Source organism: Fusarium keratoplasticum, chromosome 1 (genome assembly GCF_025433545.1).
Source record: "Fusarium keratoplasticum isolate Fu6.1 chromosome 1, whole genome shotgun sequence".
Lineage (NCBI taxonomy): Eukaryota > Fungi > Ascomycota > Sordariomycetes > Hypocreales > Nectriaceae > Fusarium > Fusarium keratoplasticum.
Window position 1 is genome coordinate 1,366,040 of NC_070529.1, and position 22,011 is coordinate 1,388,050.

General features: G+C 53.4%; 8 protein-coding genes across 8 annotated transcripts; 4 read left to right on the forward strand and 4 right to left on the reverse strand.

The window, feature by feature from the left end:
• Nucleotides 1–1,759: 1,759 nt before the first annotated feature.
• On the forward strand, nucleotides 1,760–3,215 carry NCS57_00041400 (uncharacterized protein; the record flags this gene model as incomplete). The annotated part of the gene is made up of 2 exons (XM_053050500.1): nucleotides 1,760–1,879; nucleotides 1,941–3,215. The coding sequence occupies 2 exons, from the start codon at nucleotides 1,760–1,762 to the stop codon at nucleotides 3,213–3,215; spliced, it is 1,395 nt and encodes a 464-aa protein (XP_052919015.1).
• A 1,823-nt stretch (nucleotides 3,216–5,038) lies between these two features.
• NCS57_00041500 (Minor allergen Alt a 7) lies at nucleotides 5,039–6,016 on the forward strand (the record flags this gene model as incomplete). The annotated part of the gene is made up of 3 exons (XM_053050501.1): nucleotides 5,039–5,065; nucleotides 5,267–5,817; nucleotides 5,866–6,016. 3 exons carry the CDS (start codon nucleotides 5,039–5,041, stop codon nucleotides 6,014–6,016), a joined length of 729 nt encoding a protein of 242 aa, XP_052919016.1.
• Nucleotides 6,017–6,178: 162 nt separating this feature from the next.
• NCS57_00041600 (uncharacterized protein) lies at nucleotides 6,179–6,933 on the reverse strand (the record flags this gene model as incomplete). The annotated part of the gene is made up of 2 exons (XM_053050502.1): nucleotides 6,179–6,673; nucleotides 6,724–6,933. 2 exons carry the CDS (start codon nucleotides 6,931–6,933, stop codon nucleotides 6,179–6,181), a joined length of 705 nt encoding a protein of 234 aa, XP_052919017.1.
• Nucleotides 6,934–7,560: 627 nt separating this feature from the next.
• NCS57_00041700 (uncharacterized protein) lies at nucleotides 7,561–8,559 on the reverse strand (the record flags this gene model as incomplete). Its single annotated transcript, XM_053050503.1, has 2 exons — nucleotides 7,561–8,418; nucleotides 8,479–8,559. 2 exons carry the CDS (start codon nucleotides 8,557–8,559, stop codon nucleotides 7,561–7,563), a joined length of 939 nt encoding a protein of 312 aa, XP_052919018.1.
• A 3,081-nt stretch (nucleotides 8,560–11,640) lies between these two features.
• On the forward strand, nucleotides 11,641–12,192 carry NCS57_00041800 (uncharacterized protein; the record flags this gene model as incomplete). The annotated part of the gene is made up of 1 exon (XM_053050504.1): nucleotides 11,641–12,192. The coding sequence occupies one exon, from the start codon at nucleotides 11,641–11,643 to the stop codon at nucleotides 12,190–12,192; it is 552 nt and encodes a 183-aa protein (XP_052919019.1).
• Nucleotides 12,193–13,489: 1,297 nt separating this feature from the next.
• On the forward strand, nucleotides 13,490–14,766 carry NCS57_00041900 (uncharacterized protein; the record flags this gene model as incomplete). The annotated part of the gene is made up of 4 exons (XM_053050505.1): nucleotides 13,490–13,645; nucleotides 13,697–13,899; nucleotides 13,969–14,436; nucleotides 14,487–14,766. 4 exons carry the CDS (start codon nucleotides 13,490–13,492, stop codon nucleotides 14,764–14,766), a joined length of 1,107 nt encoding a protein of 368 aa, XP_052919020.1.
• Nucleotides 14,767–18,264: 3,498 nt separating this feature from the next.
• Nucleotides 18,265–19,860, reverse strand: NCS57_00042000 (ANAPC4-WD40 domain-containing protein; the record flags this gene model as incomplete). Its single annotated transcript, XM_053050506.1, has 1 exon — nucleotides 18,265–19,860. Exon 1 carries the CDS (start codon nucleotides 19,852–19,854, stop codon nucleotides 18,265–18,267), a length of 1,590 nt encoding a protein of 529 aa, XP_052919021.1. The 5' UTR covers nucleotides 19,855–19,860.
• Nucleotides 19,861–20,478: 618 nt separating this feature from the next.
• NCS57_00042100 (uncharacterized protein) lies at nucleotides 20,479–21,111 on the reverse strand (the record flags this gene model as incomplete). The annotated part of the gene is made up of 4 exons (XM_053050507.1): nucleotides 20,479–20,571; nucleotides 20,624–20,690; nucleotides 20,742–20,897; nucleotides 21,008–21,111. 4 exons carry the CDS (start codon nucleotides 21,109–21,111, stop codon nucleotides 20,479–20,481), a joined length of 420 nt encoding a protein of 139 aa, XP_052919022.1.
• Between the last annotated feature and the right edge of the window lie 900 nt (nucleotides 21,112–22,011).

Here is a 22,011-nt window from a genome sequence, read left to right on the forward strand (position 1 = left end):
ACGATGGGGCAACGCCTCCACTGTACAATCCACGTTGGAAAAGCAAAAGAAGAACGTTATGGAAGCCGTTGGGTCAGAACGGCGAGGCCGAGGCTTGCATCTGCATCTGCATCAACTTAGTTTCTTATGCCGTCGTGTGTAGGATCGATCGAGAGGGACGTTGCATTGCGAGACTCTACGTAACGAAGCAGCTATCCGAGTCTGATAAGACAAGACGCAGGGAAGGACTTGCGATCTAAGACTCGAGATGCAGAGTGGTTACACTCATCGTGGTAAGGCAACTGCAGAGTGAACCGCAAGGGGAAGAAGGGGTTGTCAATTGCGAGAATTCTGAAGCTGATCATTAGCTGTAAGTGCATCCATTGCGGAGAGGCTGACACGGCTGGCTGGAGCCACTAAGCGAGGGGCTCAGCCACCAGCCACCGGAAAGGCTCCAATGACATTTGAGGACTGATGCTGGCTTCATGCTGGTCATCAACGGAGTGCATTGGAGGCATGGGACTCACAGGTTTGGAATCATCAGGGCGCAGTGTTGTGTCTTTTACCTGACACGGAAAAACCTCCAAGTTGGCTGAATAAACGGCCTCCCTTCTCGTGCCTGCCCTCCTCCGGGTCCCCGGAAACCCTTGTTCGGGGATTGGGCCCGTGGATCTGGGTGGTTGCGTAATGGTGGGCGGCCGGACACGAGCCGGGGACCCCGTTGACCCCGGCGGTAGGTTGACGCTTGTTTTGCTGGCAGAGGGGAAGAAGCCCTCGAGAGGTCCATGCTGCGTTGATCTGTTAGCGTCACCGCTGAACATGGTGATGCTGGCTCCATGGCTGGTGTCAAGTCAGGAGATGGGGTCCAGCGCGGTATCGTTCCATGTGAATAATAGTAGAGAGGGGGAAACTGATAACAGGCTCGATGATCTTGTACTGTAGGCTCCCTCGTTCATCATCCCGTCTCATCTAAGCCCTTATTTTCTGTCCAAAGAACGCCTAGACCGCGACCAAAGGGACGTTGGAGGAGTAAGCATGGCCACAGCCGCCTGCTGATGTCACCACCAAGAGACCCTCACGCCTGCAAAAGACTGACAGCGGGCGATATCCCTGGATCTGACAGACAGCGGAGCTCTTGGCCACCCGCGATCCGGGTCGCAAACTTGAACAGGTCTACATCATTTTCTCTCTTATTACTCTCTGTCCCTACACTCAGACTCAGCACCTTCTTTCGAAGCTGCTGTTCCTCTTGTCGATTGACTTGTGGGACCGAGCGCGTAAAAGTACGACATCCAGACCCAGACGCCCCGAAACACCCTTGTCAATCGTCAAAGCCAGCTCAGCCAGGGCCAAGCCAACCAACCAACCTCGCTCGCGCCCGACACACGGCGGCTGTGCCTGGAAACAGAAACCCTCCGCCGAGCCCAGAAAGAGGCGAGACCGTTGCGTGCGTTGCCGTTGTGGCAGGGAAAAAGCACAGGCACAAGCTTCATTGAATGCTCCGTGCTTCCGGCTCTCAACCCTCGAACTACCCCCTCCAATTAGTCGAGCCCGTCAATTAACCTTTCCGTCCCCTAAACGGCGCCGCCCTGAGGCTTTCTTCCATCTCTTCACCTTAACCTTTGCTCCCTCTCTCCGCGTCTACCGGCCTGTCAACTGAGGCATCCAATCGAGCTCGACGCCGGTGCACGATCCCGCCATCTCCGTCACCATCGCCTTTGCCGTCAATCGTCGTTGCAGCCGACGCCCGCCTACTCTACATGGTGCAGCCCAGCCAGGAATGTATCTAAACGCTCCAGTTCCACGGGGTTGGGATGCCCCCGATGGTCTACGGCCTCGGGCGCAAGACGTGAGGAAGAGGGCGGATGATGGAGGAAACAGGAATACCGTTGTGTTTATCGTGAGTTGCTCCAAATGGCGCGCTGGTAGACGCTCGCTGACAATCGCGTCCTCAATTATAGGTTATCGCGAGTGCTGTCGCCTTTACTGTCGCCGTGGCATTTTGGGTATTCATCTCCAGGAGGAAACGGAAGCCAACGACAACCGAGAACAAGAAGCCTGGTTTCTTTGCACGTATAACTAGAAGGTCAGGACAGGGCAACTACGAGCAGACAGCTGGCGACGATGGCGAGAGTGGAAGGAATTCGCACCAGCTCGACAACGCATCTTCAAACGGCCGACGCAACCGCGACAGTGCGTCCTCCCGCAACAGCCAGGCGAACCGTAGCGGCAATGCTGGCGCGACTGTCGACCGTAACACCTCTGTCCGCTCCGTCCTCACATTGCCTGCGTACCGGCAAATGGCAAACCCCAACGAACAGGTTCTCGGACGAGAGGGTGAACGAGATGGAGTGGATGTTATTATTGATCTGCCTACGGCAGAGGAAGAGGAGGAAGCCCGAGACAACGAGATGGAGACGCTCTACCAGATTAGGTTGGCGAGACGGCAGATGCTAGCGGAGCGCGAGGATAGGAGAGAACGCCGCCGCGAGGCCCGAACCCGTAACGACTACCGCACGCTCGAGCAGATCCGTGCCGAGACACGTCTAGCAAATGAGAACACAACCATCAGCGACCTCCGATCAGCCGTCGACCAAATCAAGGAGAGCCGACAGCGATCTGTCTCGAGTGTATCATACGCAGACGTGGGCATTGCGCGTCACGATGGAACGAGGATTCGAGCCAACAGCACGGAAAGTGAACGAGTAGGGTTGCTCTCTGATGCCGCCAGCTTGGGACATCAGCGGGGACGTAGTGGCAGTTCTGCGGTCAGCCACGACGACGACTTTTCGAGCCTAGCACCTGCGCGTTCACGCGGAAGTTCGCGAGCAGGCACACCAAACGACGACGGAAGAGCCGGCTCAAGTCCTGAGCTGGTTGAGGCTGATCTCGGAGATGAGACCATGCCTCCTCCCGAGTATGAAGACATTCCACTCAATGATGACATGCGGTCCACGACACCTATAAACGAACCTCCACCGGACTATCCCGGCCCATACCGGTCCTCTTCGCAACGTACGGCGGAGCGTGACCTGGGTTCGGGGCCGCAGAACGGTGAAGTGGGGCCGGCCGAACAAGCCGGCGACGGGCACGATGGCAGTGACAACCACAGTACACCACGCGGACGCGACGGGGCACCGCAATTACCGAGCTTGAGAATATCACAGCTCCCCGAGATTGTCATCGAGCCATCGAGCGCGCACCCACGAGACGACGATCGACGATCACTCCGATGACGAAACGAACACGTTCCTTTATCTTTTCCGTTTCAACGCAATGATTTTTTCCCATTTCAGAGGCCCTGAGCTTAAATTTAACAAGTCATTTAACGAAAGCATGGAGTTTGGATCTGGCCTGGTAATGTAATGGGGGTCGAGATGCTTTGTCCTCGGTCCCGGTATGCTATTTGGCATACCAATCATGTTTTTGGATACTGGTTTCAAACGGAGTTTTCGGTGGGATGAAGAAGAAGCTGTGGCATAGAACATATGGATGTCAAGTCTTTTGTAGGCAGGTATGGAGGCAGGGGATATGGCCGCCATGGCAACCCAGTCGTGGTTGTTATCCTGTAACTAAGCCAGAAATGTAATCACCATGGAACCCCGGCTATTGTGTCTGACCGTCTGTTGGTTGTTTGCATGTCCCTATGAGACAATCTCTTGTCCAAGTTTTTGCATTGGCATGAAAGAGGGTCCAGGCAGGAGATTTGTAGTAGGAATCGTTTCATGGCCTCGGGCGAGGTGGACGCTCGTTGGCGGCGGTGGACAAGGGGAAAGATGTCGATTTGGTCTAGCGGATGCTGAGCTGCCGATGGACGGAAGGGGATGATCCACAGCAAGCTACCGTGCCGGAGCTCGCATGCACGCACGCACGATACAGTTGATGTCGGTGAGAGCTGATGGGCTTGAAGTGGTTGGGAAGGACGAAGAGATTAGGAGGGCACGGGGCGAGGGGGGAAAGCAAGATATTGAGACCGGATATGGGTTGATCAATCAGGCAATCCCCACGGACAGGGAACATGGCGTGGCTATATCCGAGAAGAACAGAGATTATTCAAAACTCAATGTCGATATGTAATCAATGGGACAAACAATGACGGCAGCGGGTCAGTGCAATGAACCGCGAAAGAGGCGATACTCCGCGCCAGAGATGGAGGACAGCTAGCTCTCACCCAGCACAACAGAGTTCTGTTCTTGCTGCTGGCTTAGCAAATCGTGAATAAGCCTTACAGGCTTAACCGCGCGTGAGTCGGCCCTGAGACCCCGCACTAGCTGGGAGAATGAGACCCATCGGTTGTTTTGTCAGGCTCGTGTAATGGGCCGTTGTCCACGGTGGGTTACCACGGCATCGTGCTTAGGAAGTCCTGCTCGCATCAGCTTGACTCAGCAGGAGGGAGGGGGGTGCGCGTTGGGGCATGATTAGAGCTTTTTCGGATCATGATCGAGGTTTTCGGGGGGGCGGGCTAAGCTTGGATGGGAGGGGCTCGCTGAGGCACGCCTGGTAGAGTTGTATCCTCTGGAATGGATGATCATGAACGAAGAGGAAGCAATTGAGACATGGAGATTTCGTTAACCAGGTCAATGAACTCGGCGGGATTCAGGATAGAGTCCAAACGATACGGGAGCACCGTCCTGTCGAGCTGAAGCTGCTGAGAAGCCTGTGAGTTTCCCCCCCCCCCGATCTTCCGGCGCAAGCTTTCCACAGGTTCCCGCTTGCATCCACATCCACGCGATATGGAGCTTCCGGACGGCAAGGGAACACCAATGGCATCACCGCCCCCGCCGGTCTCGTTGTCCCCATTCGACGGTTGGGTACGGGAGTACTCCGTGGATGGAAGGGGTGGACCTACCGGGCTGTGGGACCTCGAAAGCAGGAAGCTTGTAGAGGCCTGCCCACCTTGAGAGAAGCTCGCCCAGGTATAAGACGACCTGGAGCTCTCCCCTTCTCTAACCCTTTTTTTCTTTTGTTCCTCAGCAGTTCACTCTTGCAAGTCCTTTGTCTATCCATCTATACTCCTTCTCAACTTTGATACCCCGAGTTTCAACTCAAATCAGTCACAATGGCTCCCAAGATCGCTATCGTCTACGTATGTGGTTACCCCTCTATCTTCACCCCGCCATCCTCATCATGACGAGCTTCATCACCGCCAATGCAGGCGATGCATTGCTGCCTGCCACCTGTAACGATGTATACAGTGGATGGCTTAGTGGCTTTTCTGCATCCAGCCATTCCTTTCATCCACAATGCCTTACTCATGACGACTCGCTAACATGCAACTCTCCCCTAGTACTCCATGTACGGCCACATCAAGCAGCTGGCCGAGGCTGAGAAGGCCGGTATCGAGAAGGCCGGCGGCTCTGCCGACATCTACCAGATCCCCGAGACCCTCCCCGAGGAGGTCCTCGCCAAGATGCACGCTCCCCCCAAGCCCGCCGACGTGCCCGTCCTCGAGGACCCCTCCAAGCTCGAGGAGTACGACGCCTTCCTCCTCGGCATCCCCACCCGCTACGGCAACTTCCCCGCCCAGTGGAAGGCCTTCTGGGACAAGACCGGCAAGCAGTGGGCTTCCGGTGGCTTCTGGGGCAAGATGGCCGGTATCTTTGTCTCTACCGCCTCCCTCGGCGGTGGCCAGGAGACCACTGCTCAGAACGCCATCTCCACCCTCACCCACCACGGCATCATCTACGTTCCCTTCGGCTACGCCAAGGCCTTCGGTCTCCTCACTGACCTCACCGAGGTCCGTGGCGGCAGCGCCTGGGGTGCCGGTACCTTCGCTGGTGCTGACGGCTCCCGCCAGCCCTCTGCCAAGGAGATTGAGCTCGCCGAGATCCAGGGCCAGTACTTCTACGAGACTGTCGCCAAGTTCACCGGCTGACTGCATGGCAGCAGCCAGGCCAAGGCTGCGCCTGTGAGCGATAGCACCAAGCCTGCCGAGGCTCAAAAGGAGACACCCAAGAAGGAGGGCAATGGAATCAAGGAGCAAAAGGAGCTCAAGGAGGGTCCCTGTGGACTCCCCGCAAAGTGCACTGTGCAATAGACAAGCGAACGATAATACGATACCTACAAATAAAACACATTCATATGATCAGGACAATAAACGCTTCCAGTGACGCTAAGCAAGTGACAATCTGGCTATGGTTTCTCGGTATAGGAACCCCCCATCAAGACTTGAACACTGTTCCAAGACTATTCATATCGCTTAGGCAGTCTTTCTCAGGACGCAAATCTCCGCCATGCAATCGACACTCTCCAGTGAGCGACTGATCGAATGCTTGGTCCACCCTGCCATCATGTCGTCGAGAAGCCCATATACAAACTTCATGGTTGTATGTTTCCTTGTATCCCTCCCTGACGAATCGCCGCCCCAGTGTTCCCGGTAACTGGTCTGGAGGTCTTCAATCACATACAACCCGCCTGGGTTGACAATCTTCCACAGTTGCTCCAGAGAAGTGGTTTGCTCCACCATACCGTGACCCCCATCGTCGACAATTACATCGAATAAACCGCCCCGGGTGGACTCGTTGGCGAATTGGGTCAGAAACTGGACACTTGCTTGGTCGCCGATCGCGATGCGAGCATTCGGGTTGTTGTGCTTGAATGTCTCAGCACATACCCGGTCGTTCTCGATAAAGTAGAGGTCAACGCCAGGGAGGAACTCTAGCCATGTGTTGTAAGAAGCCCCAGGACCATAGTCCTAAGAGATATCAGAAGACGTATCACAGTAGAAAAGGCAAGGGTCCTTACCATGTTGCACCCAAGGCCGATCTCGAGGAACTTGATAGGCTTACCCTGGAGAGGGCCGAGATACTTTTCGTACATGGACTGATATCTGTGGGAGGTGACCTTGTTGGTGCCATGTTTTCGAGCAATGGCTTCGAACGTTGTACTATTTGACTTGGTCTCGATGTCGTGTTGGCCATGGTTGTTGCTTGAGCCGCGGTTGGTGAATGCCATCATGGAAAGGATGTATTGAACTTACTGTCTGTCAGAGGGGCTTGGATATCTAAAAACCCTCGCCTTTGCCTTCAATTCCTGTTTTCTATACGCGGTGATTAGAAAGAAAGTCAAACAGGAGCAGAAGGCGACGCAGAGCCACCGCCTCTGTTTGACAGTCAGTGTGAGTGGCATGGCGAGGAGCCAATGGTGACAGTGAAGGTAGAGAAGCCGCAAAGGTTGTCATCCAGGTTTTGGTATCAGAGTAGAGGTAACTCGAGTGTTAGAGATGTATGCAAGAAATAGGAGCTCATAGTTTTGTAGAACTCAAGATTCGGCGACGATTGATCTCAACCTACCTGCCTCTTTACTAAATGAGGAAGAACATGCAGGTGGAAGGAGGAGAGTATGGTATACTAGGTAGTTGCGGCCAGCGCAAATACTCTTTCCAATTTGAGGATGACTCGAATTTCTAAATGCTCATGAAAAAAAACACAAAAAAAAAAAAGGGTATCTATCTTCTTGCACACTTTGGGCCGCTCCAATCTATCTGGTCACACTTTTTGCGCCATTACCAAGTTCATCATTATGACCATAGCTCACGCGAACTGTCCAAACAATCTCCGAGTCCATCCATCTCATCGTACTTTACTTCTGGAAGAGATTCGTTTGTGACCCTGAATGCGGATTTGCCTGGAGCTCGCCGTCGTATACCCGACTCCGATCATCACGAACAGGTCCTGCAACCTGGATCTCGCCTCGGTAGATCTCGATGACAGACACCAAGGGAAGAATGAGAAGCAGCATAGAGAGCAGCTGTCCGAAGCTCCAGATCTTCTCGCCCTCGTCCTTTAGCTCGATCGAAGGCTTACCGAATGCCTGGGATAAAAGGATGATTCGGATCGCGGCGCCGATGGCGACGGCCGTCATGAGTACTAAGCCGCCAATCTGGACAGCCTTGTAGAACTTTTGGTTCTTGCTGTGCAGATACCAGGTCGCCAGGATAAAGATGATGGCGTTGCCTGCGATAACGACAATGGTGCCGACATACGACAAGCCTGCATTGGATGCAGCTCCGTTACCGTCGACCTCCCACACGCAAGCGATCGGTAGGGTCTTGTCGTCCAAGCCCTTTGAGACGGCCTCCAGGACAAAGACTCCAGACACACATGATAGCGCCAGGTTGACGAACATGAGGAACTGTCGCATCCATCGAATCACCCAGTCGCGGCGGTAGTCGTGTACGAGAGCCAGGAGTGTCGCGTTGTGCGTCGCCATGGACAGAAGCGACAGCATCCAGATGAGGAAGAAGTGATATGGCACAAGCGTGTTCATCTTGGCGAGCCCGACGCTCTGGATTCCAATGCCCTGCATAATCTGGGAGTCGCTGTAGCCGTTGAGGAGTTTTCGTCGAATGACCGAGTCTCTACCGCGGAATTCGCCAAAGACGACGCTGCTGGACAAGATGATGGCTAGGCATGCCGTGATCATGAAGGACAGCAGGATCTGTTGAGCCATGTCAGCGCTGAAGGACAAATTTCGCATTCCGTCAGATCCAATACTTACACCCGCGCCTGCGACGCCTGCATCGCTGGCTGTGGGAGCGGTCGCATTTCCGCTGCAGTTGGCCGGTTCGATCAGGGCCATGATGCAGATGCAGATACCAAAGGAACGAATGAATGAGCGGCTGAGGGAAGCAGAACAGAGTCTGAAGACATCACCAGAAGACGAAATTCCAAGGGTCCACGACCTGACTGGGGCCTGGATTATTATTATGACGTTTGTGCTAAGCGCGGACGGACCCTGGTCGCCACGGCATCTGAAACGACTCTTTGTCGGGATCTACGGCGTCGATTGCGGAGGCATTGGATGGTAGGCAATGCAAGCTGGCATCGAGGCTGTGTCGAAACGTCTGGGTCGTATCCTGCCAGCGCATAACCAAGCGAGAGACTGAGAGAGAAAGAGGGCGAAATCCTTCAGTATGCCTTGGGTTGCTGCCGGTCATCGCATCCCATGGCGCAGCAATCACTGTCACAGTCAGGTCTGACTGCAGCAAACTGCCCCCAACCGTCAGCGCATGAGCGAACACACGATGGCCTGCTGCACTCACCTCGTTTCTGTTAAAGTGGCATCCCATTTAGGGACGCAATCCAAGACATTGCTCTCTTTCGAGAAGAGTGTCTCAAACATTTCGATCCCCGGAAAGCATCCACATGGTCGATTATCGCAATGGCACTACGGAGCAATAATGGTGATCGTCCTATCCAACTTGGAGGGTCTTGATCATGTTTGCGACCATAAGCTGGCAGGCTTGCAGAAACCTCCACAGTAGTCGCTGCAGGGAGTCTCGGTCAATCACATCCCTCCATCTTGGAGATACTTCAACTAGCACCAAGTTTTGCCCAAGCAACAAGTCCTCACCCCTCACAGTTAAAACATCCATGGTCATGCGAAGCGACTGCCGGAATAAGCACGCCGGGAACGATTCTCTGGACCCCAACATCAGCCATCTGGACAGACTGTAAGCATCACTTCCCCAGCTCTTTGTTCAAACTTCTTGGTCAGGACACAAACATCCCTTGCATGAAGTCACCTTCTTTCACATTCTTGACACGGTCCATGAGCCGCATTTAATTTAGGTTACGTCCGACATCCCCAACTTCCAAGATGCTAGTGAGAACCGTGCATCTCTCAACGAACGGCGATTTCAACTGAGTCAAACAAGAGACCCTGGAACCCAAAAGATTGTTGTCTCTCATCAACAGAGGCATATTATCCGAGGGCAATATCGACTCACCCACCCAAGCCGAGTTTGACCAGCCTGGGCCATTTGGCCAACAGATAGGGGTGGTATCTGTTAGTCAGTTGAATAGGCTTGCTTTTTGATAAGATTTCTTACATGTCGTTTGCTTTGATGTTGTCCGTATTCAGCCGACATTAGCGGACGCCTCAAGCTGAACGAAGGAGTCTTGTTCGGCGGTTGCACCCTTGTCGATGCGAGCGACGCGATCTGTTAGAGGCATGGGGGTCGATGATTTGCTTTTTCTCGCCGAGACAACATGCTCCTGCGCTGCTGGTGCGGGTGAGGGTTGGAGAAGTGATAATGCGAGGCAAGATGGGTAGGATGGGGTTGACGCCTCCATCTGTGTGACCAGGCGCTGAGCAACTCCCGGCCTGTGTCGAAGTTTGTGCTTTGGGATGGCTCTCGATGTCGCATGATTAGAGCCTGACAGCAGTCACACCGAGCAGTGCAATGCACAATACGCGGCATCTCCGAGCAATAACTCTGTCGCTGATCAGAGCCAGAGGCTCAAGCTGAGAGCATCTTTAACGATGGAGACAAGCAGAGACTATCAAGCAAACACTCCTGAATGCCTGATCCTAGCTCATGGCAGAGAAGGAGACAAGACATGCCGATGAATGGAAGGATGCTGACGGTGGTACAGAACCAACGAAATGGGCGGCGGGCCCTTTTCCAATCATGAGTTCGCAAGGACACGACAGCCGCCCCAAGACAGGGCGGACGTCTTCCCAAAACTGCAACATGCAGCAACTGGAGTCGAGATAGGCCCACGGGGTTGGTCCCTTGAGTTTTGGATCCAACACGGCCGCAGATGAGCTATTATGAGTTAGGGCTTGGTCCACCAGAAGCCAGGACCCGACAGTTTGGTTCACCACAGGTAATCATCGGGAGCCTCTTATTCACATGACAGGAAGCCGTCGGCCGGGGAGAGGTCCCGAAGCGCCTCTCGGGGACCAGCAGAAGTGGCCGCCCAACTGCTGCCTCGTTTGGGGCCTCTCTCCGCCCTCGGCGTGGCCCCGGGCCGGCCGATGTTTGCTCTTCTGTTGCGTCGTCGACGAATCTTCGGCAGAGGGCCACCAGATCTCTCTGCATCAAGGATGCCAGGGTATGGTCGTGTGTTCATTCGTTGCTTCTCTGCGGCATGCAGCAGCCCATGCTGTTGGGCCGCCACCCACGCGGACCACTGAAGAAGAAGCGGAGGCAAGGTCTGCAGGATGAGGCTTGAATGGCAGAAGCAGAATGGGGGCGTTCTTGAGCAAGCAAACGGCATGGCGCTCGGTCTGCCTGGGGCGGCAGAGCACATAGTCCAATCCAATCGAATCGGCCTTGGATCGACCAATGTTGGACGACTCCATCTCCATCCTGTTTCCCGTGGCCAACGGATCACGGCCCACCTGGAAGCCGGTCGTTGGCCATTGATTGAATGCATCAATCGATTGCCCCAAGCGAAGACAGCCTGACTGTCTCAGCCCCCCCCGAAACACGACCAACGGCGACATCCAAGGCATGCCCTCACGGCAGCACACCACACCTCGCCCTTGTCACTCACCCGCTCGTCCCATTTCCGCCGTGAAGAGCGTGGGCGTTGCTGCAGGCGGGCTTGTTATTGTTGTAGCCAGGAGTGTGTTTCCCTGCATGCCTAGTATGAAATGCTAACCCCTCCCTCCTCTTGACTTGTCACTTATAGAGGCCGCATCGCTCCGTCTTGCAGAAGGGTATCGAGATCGCCCACACTTTTCTGAGACCTTTGCAAGCCTAACCCCTCAGAAAGAATGATGCTCCTACCACGGCCGCACGCTGGCTTCATTGGAGAGCCTCCCGGGCACGAGTCTACACGCTCGCATACCATATATTCTCTCCCAAGTCCCCCCATGAGCCGTCCTAGCAGCCGTCCATGCTGGCTCCCAAAACCTCGCCTTCCCACCATGCCATCGCTGCTGGAACGCCTCTCCCCGGAGCTTCAGCTGCTCATCATGTCCGAGCTGGACTATCAGTCACTCATCTTCCTCTCCACGGTGAACCGGCACTTTCACCGCCTGATCGACCCTGGGCGGATGGCAGACCCGGTAGACAAGTTTCAGTTTGTCATGAGAGCAGCAAAGGACTTTCCACAACATCGACCCAGCGAGAGGGGTCGAGACCACCAGCCGGGCAATCTGGAGTGCTACATCTGCTTCCGCGTGCGGACCCCGGAGCACTTTGACATACTCCAAGCCCCGACGGCCTGCCTTGACCCACACGGCCGCGTCGTATCGGATCGGGAGCCGGGGCCCGGGGACCGAGTCGTCAACCTGCGCCGGTTCTGTATCGAATGCGGGGTCGGACACGGACTTCATGCACCGTTTGACTGCCTGACAACAAGGGCGGGCCAATTCCTTTGGGTCTGCCGGTGCCGGAGGGTGTTAAGCAAGCCGGACAGCCTGCAATGCTCGGACTGCGGATCGACCTGTCCTCTACGACCCAAGAAGGTTTGGTAGTCTCACTCGCTCCCAGAGACAGGATAAGAAGAGTCTTATTCAGACGAGACGTACACTAGAGAATCTAGGTGGTGCTAGCCTGGAAACGCATGGTCAGGTCAGATCAACAAGCCCTGACGACAAGGCCGGCCGGTACGGCGAGACAAGGGGATGAAAAGAACCTGGAGATCCGAGGTCGGGGCAAAGTGAAGTCATGGATGGAAAAGTAAAAAAGCATATGATACAGAGTCTCCGGCAGGCTCTGTCCGGGGCGAGCGGGACCGAGCATTGACGAGTCCTGTAAGGGGTTGTTTGGTTTCTGGGATGATATTGGATGGCAATTTGGGGGTCAAGGTATTGGGAATTAGGTCTGGCCTGGATGGGTTTTGCATTACACCAAGGACCGGAACAGATTATGTTTATTTAATGGGTACGGATGGATCGAATAGGTAGTTATTCTAGAATGAAAAGATTTATCTTGTGGTTATTCTATTTTGTCTGCGTGTAAGTGAGTGGCGAGTCGCATCATGAGCACATGGTAGAAGCCCCTCACCGCAGATCGATTCTCGACTCCCGAGCATCCCATTTACAATCAATAAATCCTCGGTTGGCCTCAGAAAAAGAAGAGCCAGAGCCTTCTCTGGACCTTCTCGGCCCCCCGGCGGGCCCGGAAGCGAAGCCGAACGGCACGTCCCATCACCTGACCTCACGCGGTTCCTGGGCATTTATCGTGCTACGTGGTGCGCATAGCCTTTTGACTACCTGACTGTATTCCTCCTGGCTGTGCTTTGAGCTGGAGGACAGTTTATTTCCCGGGGGTCACATGGGCCATGGACTGACAATGAGGGAGTCCGTTTCGTTGGGTGAGGCGAGAGTGAGGGCCAATGTTTGAATTGGTTGGGCACACATTCGCCCTCTTTTATTTGTTCGCCTTGTCGTGGTCCCATTCCTTGACTTGCTCAAACAGGATGCTGATGGACATTTCTGACTCTTGCCTTTCTCTTCTCCATCTGGTTAATTACGACGCTTTCCCGGCTGATGCGTGGCACATGGTAATGGGAGGGCGGGTTTGATGATATTATCCTCCAACACATCGCATTCACACACATCTTCACGATCAAACACGAACGACACTTATTCACTTCCGATTGCATCGACTTGCCTATTTAAAGCAACCTTAAGATCACTTGACACCTTCCCCATAAATCTTCTCCATCTGCAGCTATCAAAGAACACTTGACGTCACCTGCGCTGCTTCACACCATTGCTCTCTCATCTTCACTACAACATCACGAGACGATAACTCAAGACACTGCGAATGGCCAGCGAGTCCCTTCTACCTGATGAGCCTGTGCTCCACGCCGTCTTCACTTCCTTATCCATCGATGACATTCCGGAGCTTGACCTTCAAGTGAAGGGGGAGTTGGGCGCGAAGGACGGAGGCCTTCTGCCATTGCTTACTGGAGGGTCGGAGGTGAGATGTTCTTTCATGATTCACTGTCCTCTAGAAATTGACATGCCCAAGGCTCAAGAAGAGGAACATGACTACACGGCTACTTCACAAGGCGAAAAGCCCCTTCTCTGCAGAAATGTCCTGGCCAGGGACCAGCTCTCCACGTCACCCGATAGCATCGCGACAGAGTACGCTGCTACTTCTGGATCTGAGCCTGAATTCACCTCGGACTCGGACTTTTGGACCGACGACGAAGACGACGATACCACCAACGAGTAGGATACATGTTTTTATGGCGTCTTTCCCGCTGGGGCCTGGTATTGACCACTTTTCTCTTTGTGTAGATCCGTCCTCTGCCTGACGAGCCGAGGCGCAAGGTTCCTGGACTCGACAGATACTCTCCGTCCTCCTCTGCCCAGGCGCCTTTCCTTTAAACCCCTCGAGTCCGTCACTCCTCACCTCGGGTCACCTCCCAAGCTCCCTTCCCCCGAGCTCCTCCCCACCCCGGCGGCAGACGGACCCCTGACACCCTCACCCGACGGGCCGTCCCCAGGGATCGTCATCTTTCACAACGACTACTTTGCCGTGGCGCAGTCCAGGATCGCGGGCTGGGGCGCCTTTGCGGCTCGGGACCTCAAGTATGGAGACCGAATCCTTGTCGAGAGACCGTTGCTGGTGGCTGACACCAACTCGCTGTTCAAAGAGTTCGAGAGGCTGAGCCCGTGGCAGCGCGAGGTTGCGCTGGGGCTTCATGCGAATAGCTCGGTCAAGCCGGGGACGCCGCGGCTGCAGGCCGTGTGGATGGCCAACTGGTGAGTTTCTGTTACCCGTAAATGATGAGATGATGCTCAAGTATATGTAGTTTCTCTATTGGTGTCGACGACAAGGCGGGACTCTTCCCTATCGCATCCCGCTTCAACCACTCATGCCGTCCGAGAGACAATATCGAATACACTTTCAATCTAGATAACGAAACACTCGAGATGGTGGTCAAGGCGGACACGATCCTCTCGGGCGAAGAGTTGACCATCTCCTACGGAACCAGACGGACCCCCATCGATCTCTACTACCGATTCGGCTTCAAGTGTTGCTGCGGAGCGTGCCCTGGACTGAAAAAGGGGGAGACGGACTACATTTGGTGATTTTTCTTTCCAACAAACAAACAAACAAACAAAAAACACAAAGCAAGTTTGGCGTTTAAAGGGGGAGATGACAAGCATTTTTGCAAATTTCAGCGTGGTGGTCAAACAAAGGCATGGAAACAAAAACTCTGCTCAGAAAACATTTTTGACTCGATTGCATTTACACTCGCGGGCGTACAACAGCAAGGGCTTTTACCAGTCTGGACCAGTTTGTCTGGACACAAGCTCATCAGGGAGGTTGGATTCACTCGTTTGAGACAGAGGAAAAATGAGCGTTTCCTCTACCCCTTGAAAGGGGAACAAAAAGGGTTGAGGGTTTGGGCGTTTCAGGGTTTCTTGCTGTGCTCCTATATGATATCCCTTGAGGCGAGGTCGCCCAGGCAAGGGGATTTTTCAACTTTTGAGAGGGGAAAACGAGGTCTCTGGTGCAATATGGCAAAGCAAAAGAGAGACGTACCATGGGGAATTTGTATACTACTAGGACATGAAAACATTGGCGGCTAAGCCGTGACTTGTTTCCTTTGAACATGGTTAAAATACAGGTGGTGTAACTGGTCCACAAGGACTTGAGTGCTTCTATTGTTCTTTTTTGTAAGCCAAATTGTTACTCTAAGCTGTTATGCGTCATTTGGTCAATGTGTTTGCTCTCATACTTCTGCATCTTTTGGATAGAGGCAACGTTCTTGGTTCTGGAACAAACGACAACTAAGGGAACATGGAGGGACTTTTGCATATCAGACCATTGGAGTGTGTTTTGGTTGTACCGAGTCTCAGATAGCTCTGATTGGTGTTTGCCTTGTATCACCGTTGGTTGAAAGTCCTGGTCGGTAATAGTTTGTAGAGCAATGGCCACCTTCTTATGGTTTGCAAACTTGTGACCTGCCACGAACCCGTTCTATTGGCCCTTTGATTGACCACGCGGAAATTGTTCTTTTTTTTACTTTTTGAGTAATCTGGTCGCCGAAAGGCATAGCAGTCTAGATGGTTCCAATTACTATGAACAGACGATTCATGACTGTGAATTGAGTGTGACCAGCAGTGAACTTGGACATAGGGGCTTGAAACCCGACAAGGCCCGTTGCGGTTGGGCTCTTGACATGATTTTCTCTAGATTTGCATCTCTTTCTGTGCTCTTGAGGCCCATTGGCCCACGTGTAGCTCGAACTGACGAGATCGGTGGGTTGCATGGCATATTCTCTCTCTTGACACTGTTCGCTTTCAGATCAGGAAGCTCTAGAAATACTTTCTCCCTGATTTGTCACTATTCTATGACTGTTTAACTAGCTATAATTTGACTAATATAGACGGACAGATAGCCATAGTTGTTTAGTTATTGCATGGCGGTCAGTTGGGTTTATCGGTGGACCATCACAGAGGGTTATACTACATGAGGTCACACAGAGTATACTTGAGAATGGCTGAATAGGGTTTGTAGAATTTGTACATCTTTACGCATAATCGAACACAAGTCTTGCGTGAGATCTAGTTTTTGAAAAGTACCGCCTCTTGCGACACAGGCACTCAATGAAGTTAGCAGGTATCCGTCCTGCTTAGACAACTCAGTGGTTAAAGAGTATTTACTTAGCATTTAATGGAAGAGTTAAACAAGTATAGCTCAATATCTATCATAGGGGGTTTTCCTTGGTCAAAGGCTTGTGAAATTATGGTAAAGCCGCCCAGGGAGGTGTGTGAGATGGGGATGGCTAGGAGAGTGCCTTGCCTCGGTCTTCCCATGTCACTCACTCTTCACTATTAGCACCACCAAATCAGACATTGGCCTATGTTTTCTGTTTTATAGTATTTTAAGAGCAAGCGAAAGTTCGAATACTAACAAATGTGGAGTGCGTAGGAATATTAAACACGCTCTTTGTTCTCTTTGTTTCGCAATGTACCTACACACATGTGCAGTTAGAAGCCACAACCCGCTAATATGACAAACCTCTTTGTCAATTAGTCTTAAAGGCTTAGAAAAGCTGACACTATATCCTCCGGAACTCTTCTCATTTATATTGCCCAGATCTCTTCATAGTGTCTGCGTTCAACCCGTCGCTGTTAGCAGCGGCCAGCACTACCTAGACATTGTGAAGACCTGGGGTTTTCAGAATCGAAGGATGCCTGAGGCATAGTAATTCTATTTATCGCATACTATTTAGGTTTTTGGGTTAGCCGGAGAACAAGCCGCCTACTTACCTGCTAGATGGCACTGTTTTATGCACGCCAACTATCATCGTTGTGGCAGCTTCTCCCTCCCAGGCTGTTGGGTATCTCAAGTGAGCAGGTAATCATCTTGTTCAGACTTATGTACAAGAACAGCCCTAACTGTATGGCCACTTGATCCTCCAGTGGATGCCGCCATGCAGGAGAAACATCCTCCCCTTTGGCATCATCAAATTCACCCCGAACTCCTGGCTCTCTCCTAGCTAACAACATTTGCTAGCCTTTCGAATAATGCAAACAAGTGGCATGTTCTCTGAAGAGAAGATCCGGCTTGTTATCAAGGAGGGCGGTCGTGTCTTGAAGAGTACCCTTGGTGGATGCTCCTTTCAAGTTTTTAAGATCATATCTAGAAATTACTGTCTTGTAAACTCTCACATTACGCTGTGAGCTTGTTCTTAAACTTGGATTTGAGTTCAGCCTTAACAAATGTGTAAAAACACAGGCGATGAGCGACATTTGGGGTTGGGACAAGACACTCGGCAATCCCCATGGCTTGGACTCTTCAACCACGCAGGGAGCGGCGTCCCAGCTCCCAGGGAAGGCGTCTAGGTCGTTTGCGACCTGGAGCGTTTGTCTAGTGGGCTATACAGATCGAGTTCGTTCAGAAGGCTAACGTTCTTGAGAGATTCCGGGTGTAAGTGTGTGCGCTACCTTGGGGCCTTGGTACTGAGAGGTTGGAATTCCGCGATGGACTGCCATCCTCGTCGAAACTCAATGGCTACTGCAAAGCAGAACTCAGACCCTAGCCGGGATAGACAGCCTGGTGACATCGCAAGCCATATACCTTGACACCACACTTTGGTCAGTTCCGTCTATCGTCCGCCCGGGTGCAAACTCCCCCGGAACTTGGGCGGCAGTAAGAGGGATGCTACTCTTAGGACTAAGCACAAGACTAGTCCCACGTCATCTACCCCCATCCCCGCTTTGAAGTGGCCAGGGAGGCTCTTCAGGATGTCCAGTAAGATCTGTGCGGCTTCGACTTGGCTAAAAGGAAGAAGCAGCACAGAGATATGAGCAGCGCCCCAACAGTTTGAGGAGGCGAGGGAGACTACTGTAGGAAAATCGTGAGCGTGAAGTTATGAATGAGAGTCTGGCAACTTAGAACAGGTGGATAGGGGGCTTGTTGATGGACCAGTATCACGACGCTACACACAAGTTCTGACAAGCAGTGAGATTATACCAGCCCAAAATTCTTCAAAAACCATTCTCAAGTTGTATTTTATTACCATCTAGATTCCCAAACGCCATGCCATGCATCCCATGTCCTTTACGTCCACCCTCTTAATCCCAATACCTAATCTCACCATCTAGACCCGCTGTAACCACCTTGCTCGTCTCCTGAGGATGCCACTTGACGCATGTGATGGCCTGGTTGCCCGCCTTGAGCTTGTGATACATCTTGCACGTCTTCCAGTCCCAGAAGCACACATAACCACCAGAGTCACCAGAGGCAAGGAACTGCCCGTCGGGACTGCAGTCGAGGTCGATGCCCAGACCGGCGTTGTTGTGTCCGCGGTAGCTCTTCTTGCGGTTCTGGCGGAAGCGGTCGTTGGCGCCGTAGACCAGGATCTGGTTATCAGAGCTCTGGTAGGCGACATACTTGCCACTTGGGTGAGGTGCCGCGCGGGTCATGGGATACATGTCCGGCTCGGCGATGTACTTGATAGGTACAGGAATGTTGTAGTCCCATGCACGGAGTGACTTGTCGTCGGATGTCGTCATGAAACGACGGTTCTCGTCAACAAAGGTGATAGTGTTGATAGCCGCCAAGTGGTGATCGTATTCCTGAACCACCTCGTTGGGTGTGCGGATATCGAACTGGACAATCTTCTTATCCGACATACCCGCCAGGAACTCATTGGCGTGCTCGGGATCGGGGTTGAATTTGATGACATGAGGTGTCTTGCCAGTCGTGAATTTGCTGACGCAGACGCCCTTCTCAGTATCCCAGAGCTTGATCATGCGATCATAGGACGAGGACAAGAATTGAGTGCCCGAAGTGTTGAAGCAAATGTCGGAGAGAGCCTTGGAATGCCCGGAGTACGTCCGCAGCAGCTCCCGCTCGTGGTACACGTCAAAGATCTTGACGGTAGTATCAGCACTGGCAGATAGCAGCAAGTGCCCCGAGCCAGGGAGGAAGCGTAGTGCGGTGACTGCCTTGGAATGGTTCTTCCAGGCATGAATCTGCTTCTTGGGGATGTAATTGGTGATGCTTCCCACCTCTTTCCGAAGATCGATGTCCAGATCCTGGGGAACGTGCATGTATGTCCGGCCCTGGTAGTCGTACTCGGCGGATCCGTGGAATGTCGTCGTCTCGTCGCCCATCTCCTCGGCCTCCTTTCTTCGCTCCAGCGCCTTGGTCGGCGCCTTGACCACTGTTCCACTCTCGACAACTTCCTCCTCCTCTTCCACAATCTCATACTCTTCGTCGCTCGCGAGCTCCTCGTCCTCTCCCACAACCTCGTACTCGGGTCGCTTGTACCTTGCCCATGGTCCAACATAGGAGCCGGGCCCCTCAGCAATCGTCGCGCTGCCCTTGCTCTCTCGTGTCGCCCGTATCCTCGCAGCCTCGGCCTTCAGTTCTGCGTTGGTCTGGTACTCTCTCTCCGGGCCTCCTCGTCGCTCTACAGCGCGGTGCTTGCTTCGAAATGTGTGTTCGCTCAGAAAAGTCTCTTCTGCGTGGCCGGTCAAGACGTTCTTGCGTTTCAGGGCGTTGGCCTCGTCCTTGAATGGGTTTGCAGGACCGGCTTTGGGGCGCGACAGGTCTTCGGCTGTATAAGGCACCACAGCGTGGTCAGGCTCGGCTTGTTCTCGAACAATGAGCGCATCTTGCGGCGCCATATTTGGCGGGTACTCGCCAAAGTCTGCCATGGTGAAAGACGCTCAAAGGTGTTGCTTGTTGAGATGTTGTCGCAAAGTTGGGCGAATCACACTGAGCGCGACTGTCTGGGTCGCGAAAAGTGGCAGGGTCACGTGACTATGATCGCATCACGCATGAGCCTTGAACAGCCGTTGAAATACGAGGCTTGTAAAAAGTCCGTCATGGCTCTTACAGATCTAACTACCTGGATATCACATATTTTGCTGGTGCTCGCAAGCTGGCCATTCGGTTCGGTCATTAATCAATTATCACACCAGGGCGGCCGATGCCGGATGACAAAAAGGCCAACAAAGCGTTATGTGATGCCTCAGTCTCCAACAACCCATGCCACCCACCGCTTTCATGAAGTAATCAACCAGAGCGCCAGCTGGCATGATACCAGGTTATATACGCCAAGCCCGCCTCTTTAAACCCGTCGTCAATCTATACCATCTTCCACTCGTTATGTACTGCCGCGGCAGGTTCATATCGTCTCATCGCGTGACTGGCCGACTCGACTCTGGAGGTAGTCGGTCGACCTTGGCTAGCAGGGTAACTCTTGCGGTCCGTCATGTCCGATACACATCATGTCTGATGCCGGGCATGGCTGGATCCCGTCTTACTTGGACGGTCGTTTAGGACGACTCATCGCGGATGAGAGCGACAATCATGCTGTAGAGATAGAAGAAGAACATGACCAGATGGAAACCGAGCTTGAAGAAGGATTCCTAATTCAGGTTAGAACCGGTTGCGCAGTACCTCGAAAGTGTTGCCGCCTACCTTCTTGTGAACGTTGAGCTTGCGGAAAATCTCCGTCGCATCGAGCAGGTGGGTGTTGTCAACAATCCTAGAGTCCGGTCAGTGTCCTGTTACCAGATCGGAAATTCGATGATCGTACTTCTTGACGTTCCAGGCAAGGAGAGGCAGGTTGAGGATGAGAGGCACCCAGTAGCCGTTGATGAGGAAGAGGAAGGTCAGGAAACCGTGCACCGCGGCCTCGGGGATAATGTAGGTGTTGAGTCGGTTGCAGAGGTCAATGGGGTTGATGTAGTCACTGTAGTTGTTTGCGATTAGCCTCAATCCGCATGTATAGTTGCCGAGGACGCGCATCCGAGGCGCAAAGGCCGACAGCCAAGGCAGCCGGACAGGGTGGTGGTGACATACCATTCCAAGTCGCTGTACATGATGGTGAAGAAAACCTGCAAAAAGAGGTTGACGGCGTTGATGAGTACCGACAAGAGGTACAACCAAGCTTCTCCGGACATCATGATGGGCTAGAGTTGTTGTGCGAGGACTAAAGGTGGTCGAGTCGGGGTGACGAGGGTCGAGTCGAGGACAGCTGTTTGTCAAGCTCTGTCACAAGCTGGAGGATGGAGTTTGTGCGCGCGCGCGGAAGCAAGGGATAGCCTCGTCGTGGGAGCAGGCGGGTATCAAGAGTAGCTGAGGTTGATGAGCACAAAAAAGGACGTGGCCTGGCCGACGAGATCAAGGGCAAGATGTGGGGGAAGAGGGAGAGTAGAGAGGAGAGAGAAATCTTGGTGGCGGGCGAAGGAGGATGGTGTGGTGGTAGCAGCGGTGGTGAGTTTTGGTGGAGGTGGAGGTGGAGGTGGAGAGGCAAGTGGAAGTGCTTCCCAGATTAAACTAGCGGCTATGATGGAAGCGGCTCGCGCTTGCTGCCCTGCCTGACCCGACGGGACACATGGACCTCGAGCTGCGCAAGCTGGGTTGCTTGTTTCTGCGCTGGCATTGACGTTGCGTGCGTTGCCTCTGGGCTGTCTGCAGCATAAGACCCCCCTGTAACTATGGCGGGCCATGCCCTGTTCCCCTGCGCTGGGAAACGCCCTGAGTGGCGGCATGGCGTGGCCGCTGGGCGCCTGCATGTGGCTGGGTGGCCTTTGGAGTTCTGGAGCTCTGCGCTAGGCTGTCATCAGTGAGGGGGGGCTGGAGGACAGGATGACGGACGGGCAGACGGCGGATGTGGCCGCGGCAAGGGTCGTGTGTCTTCCTTTCTTCTGTCTCTATCTCTGCGTGCGGAACTTGACAGCCTGAAGCCATCTGCGTCACTCCACAGACCTGCCCTGCATCCGGGGATAAGCTCGAGTCCTTGTCCATGATGGATGCAATGAAAATGACCTGACCAAACATGTCGGTCTGATATCCACCTATCG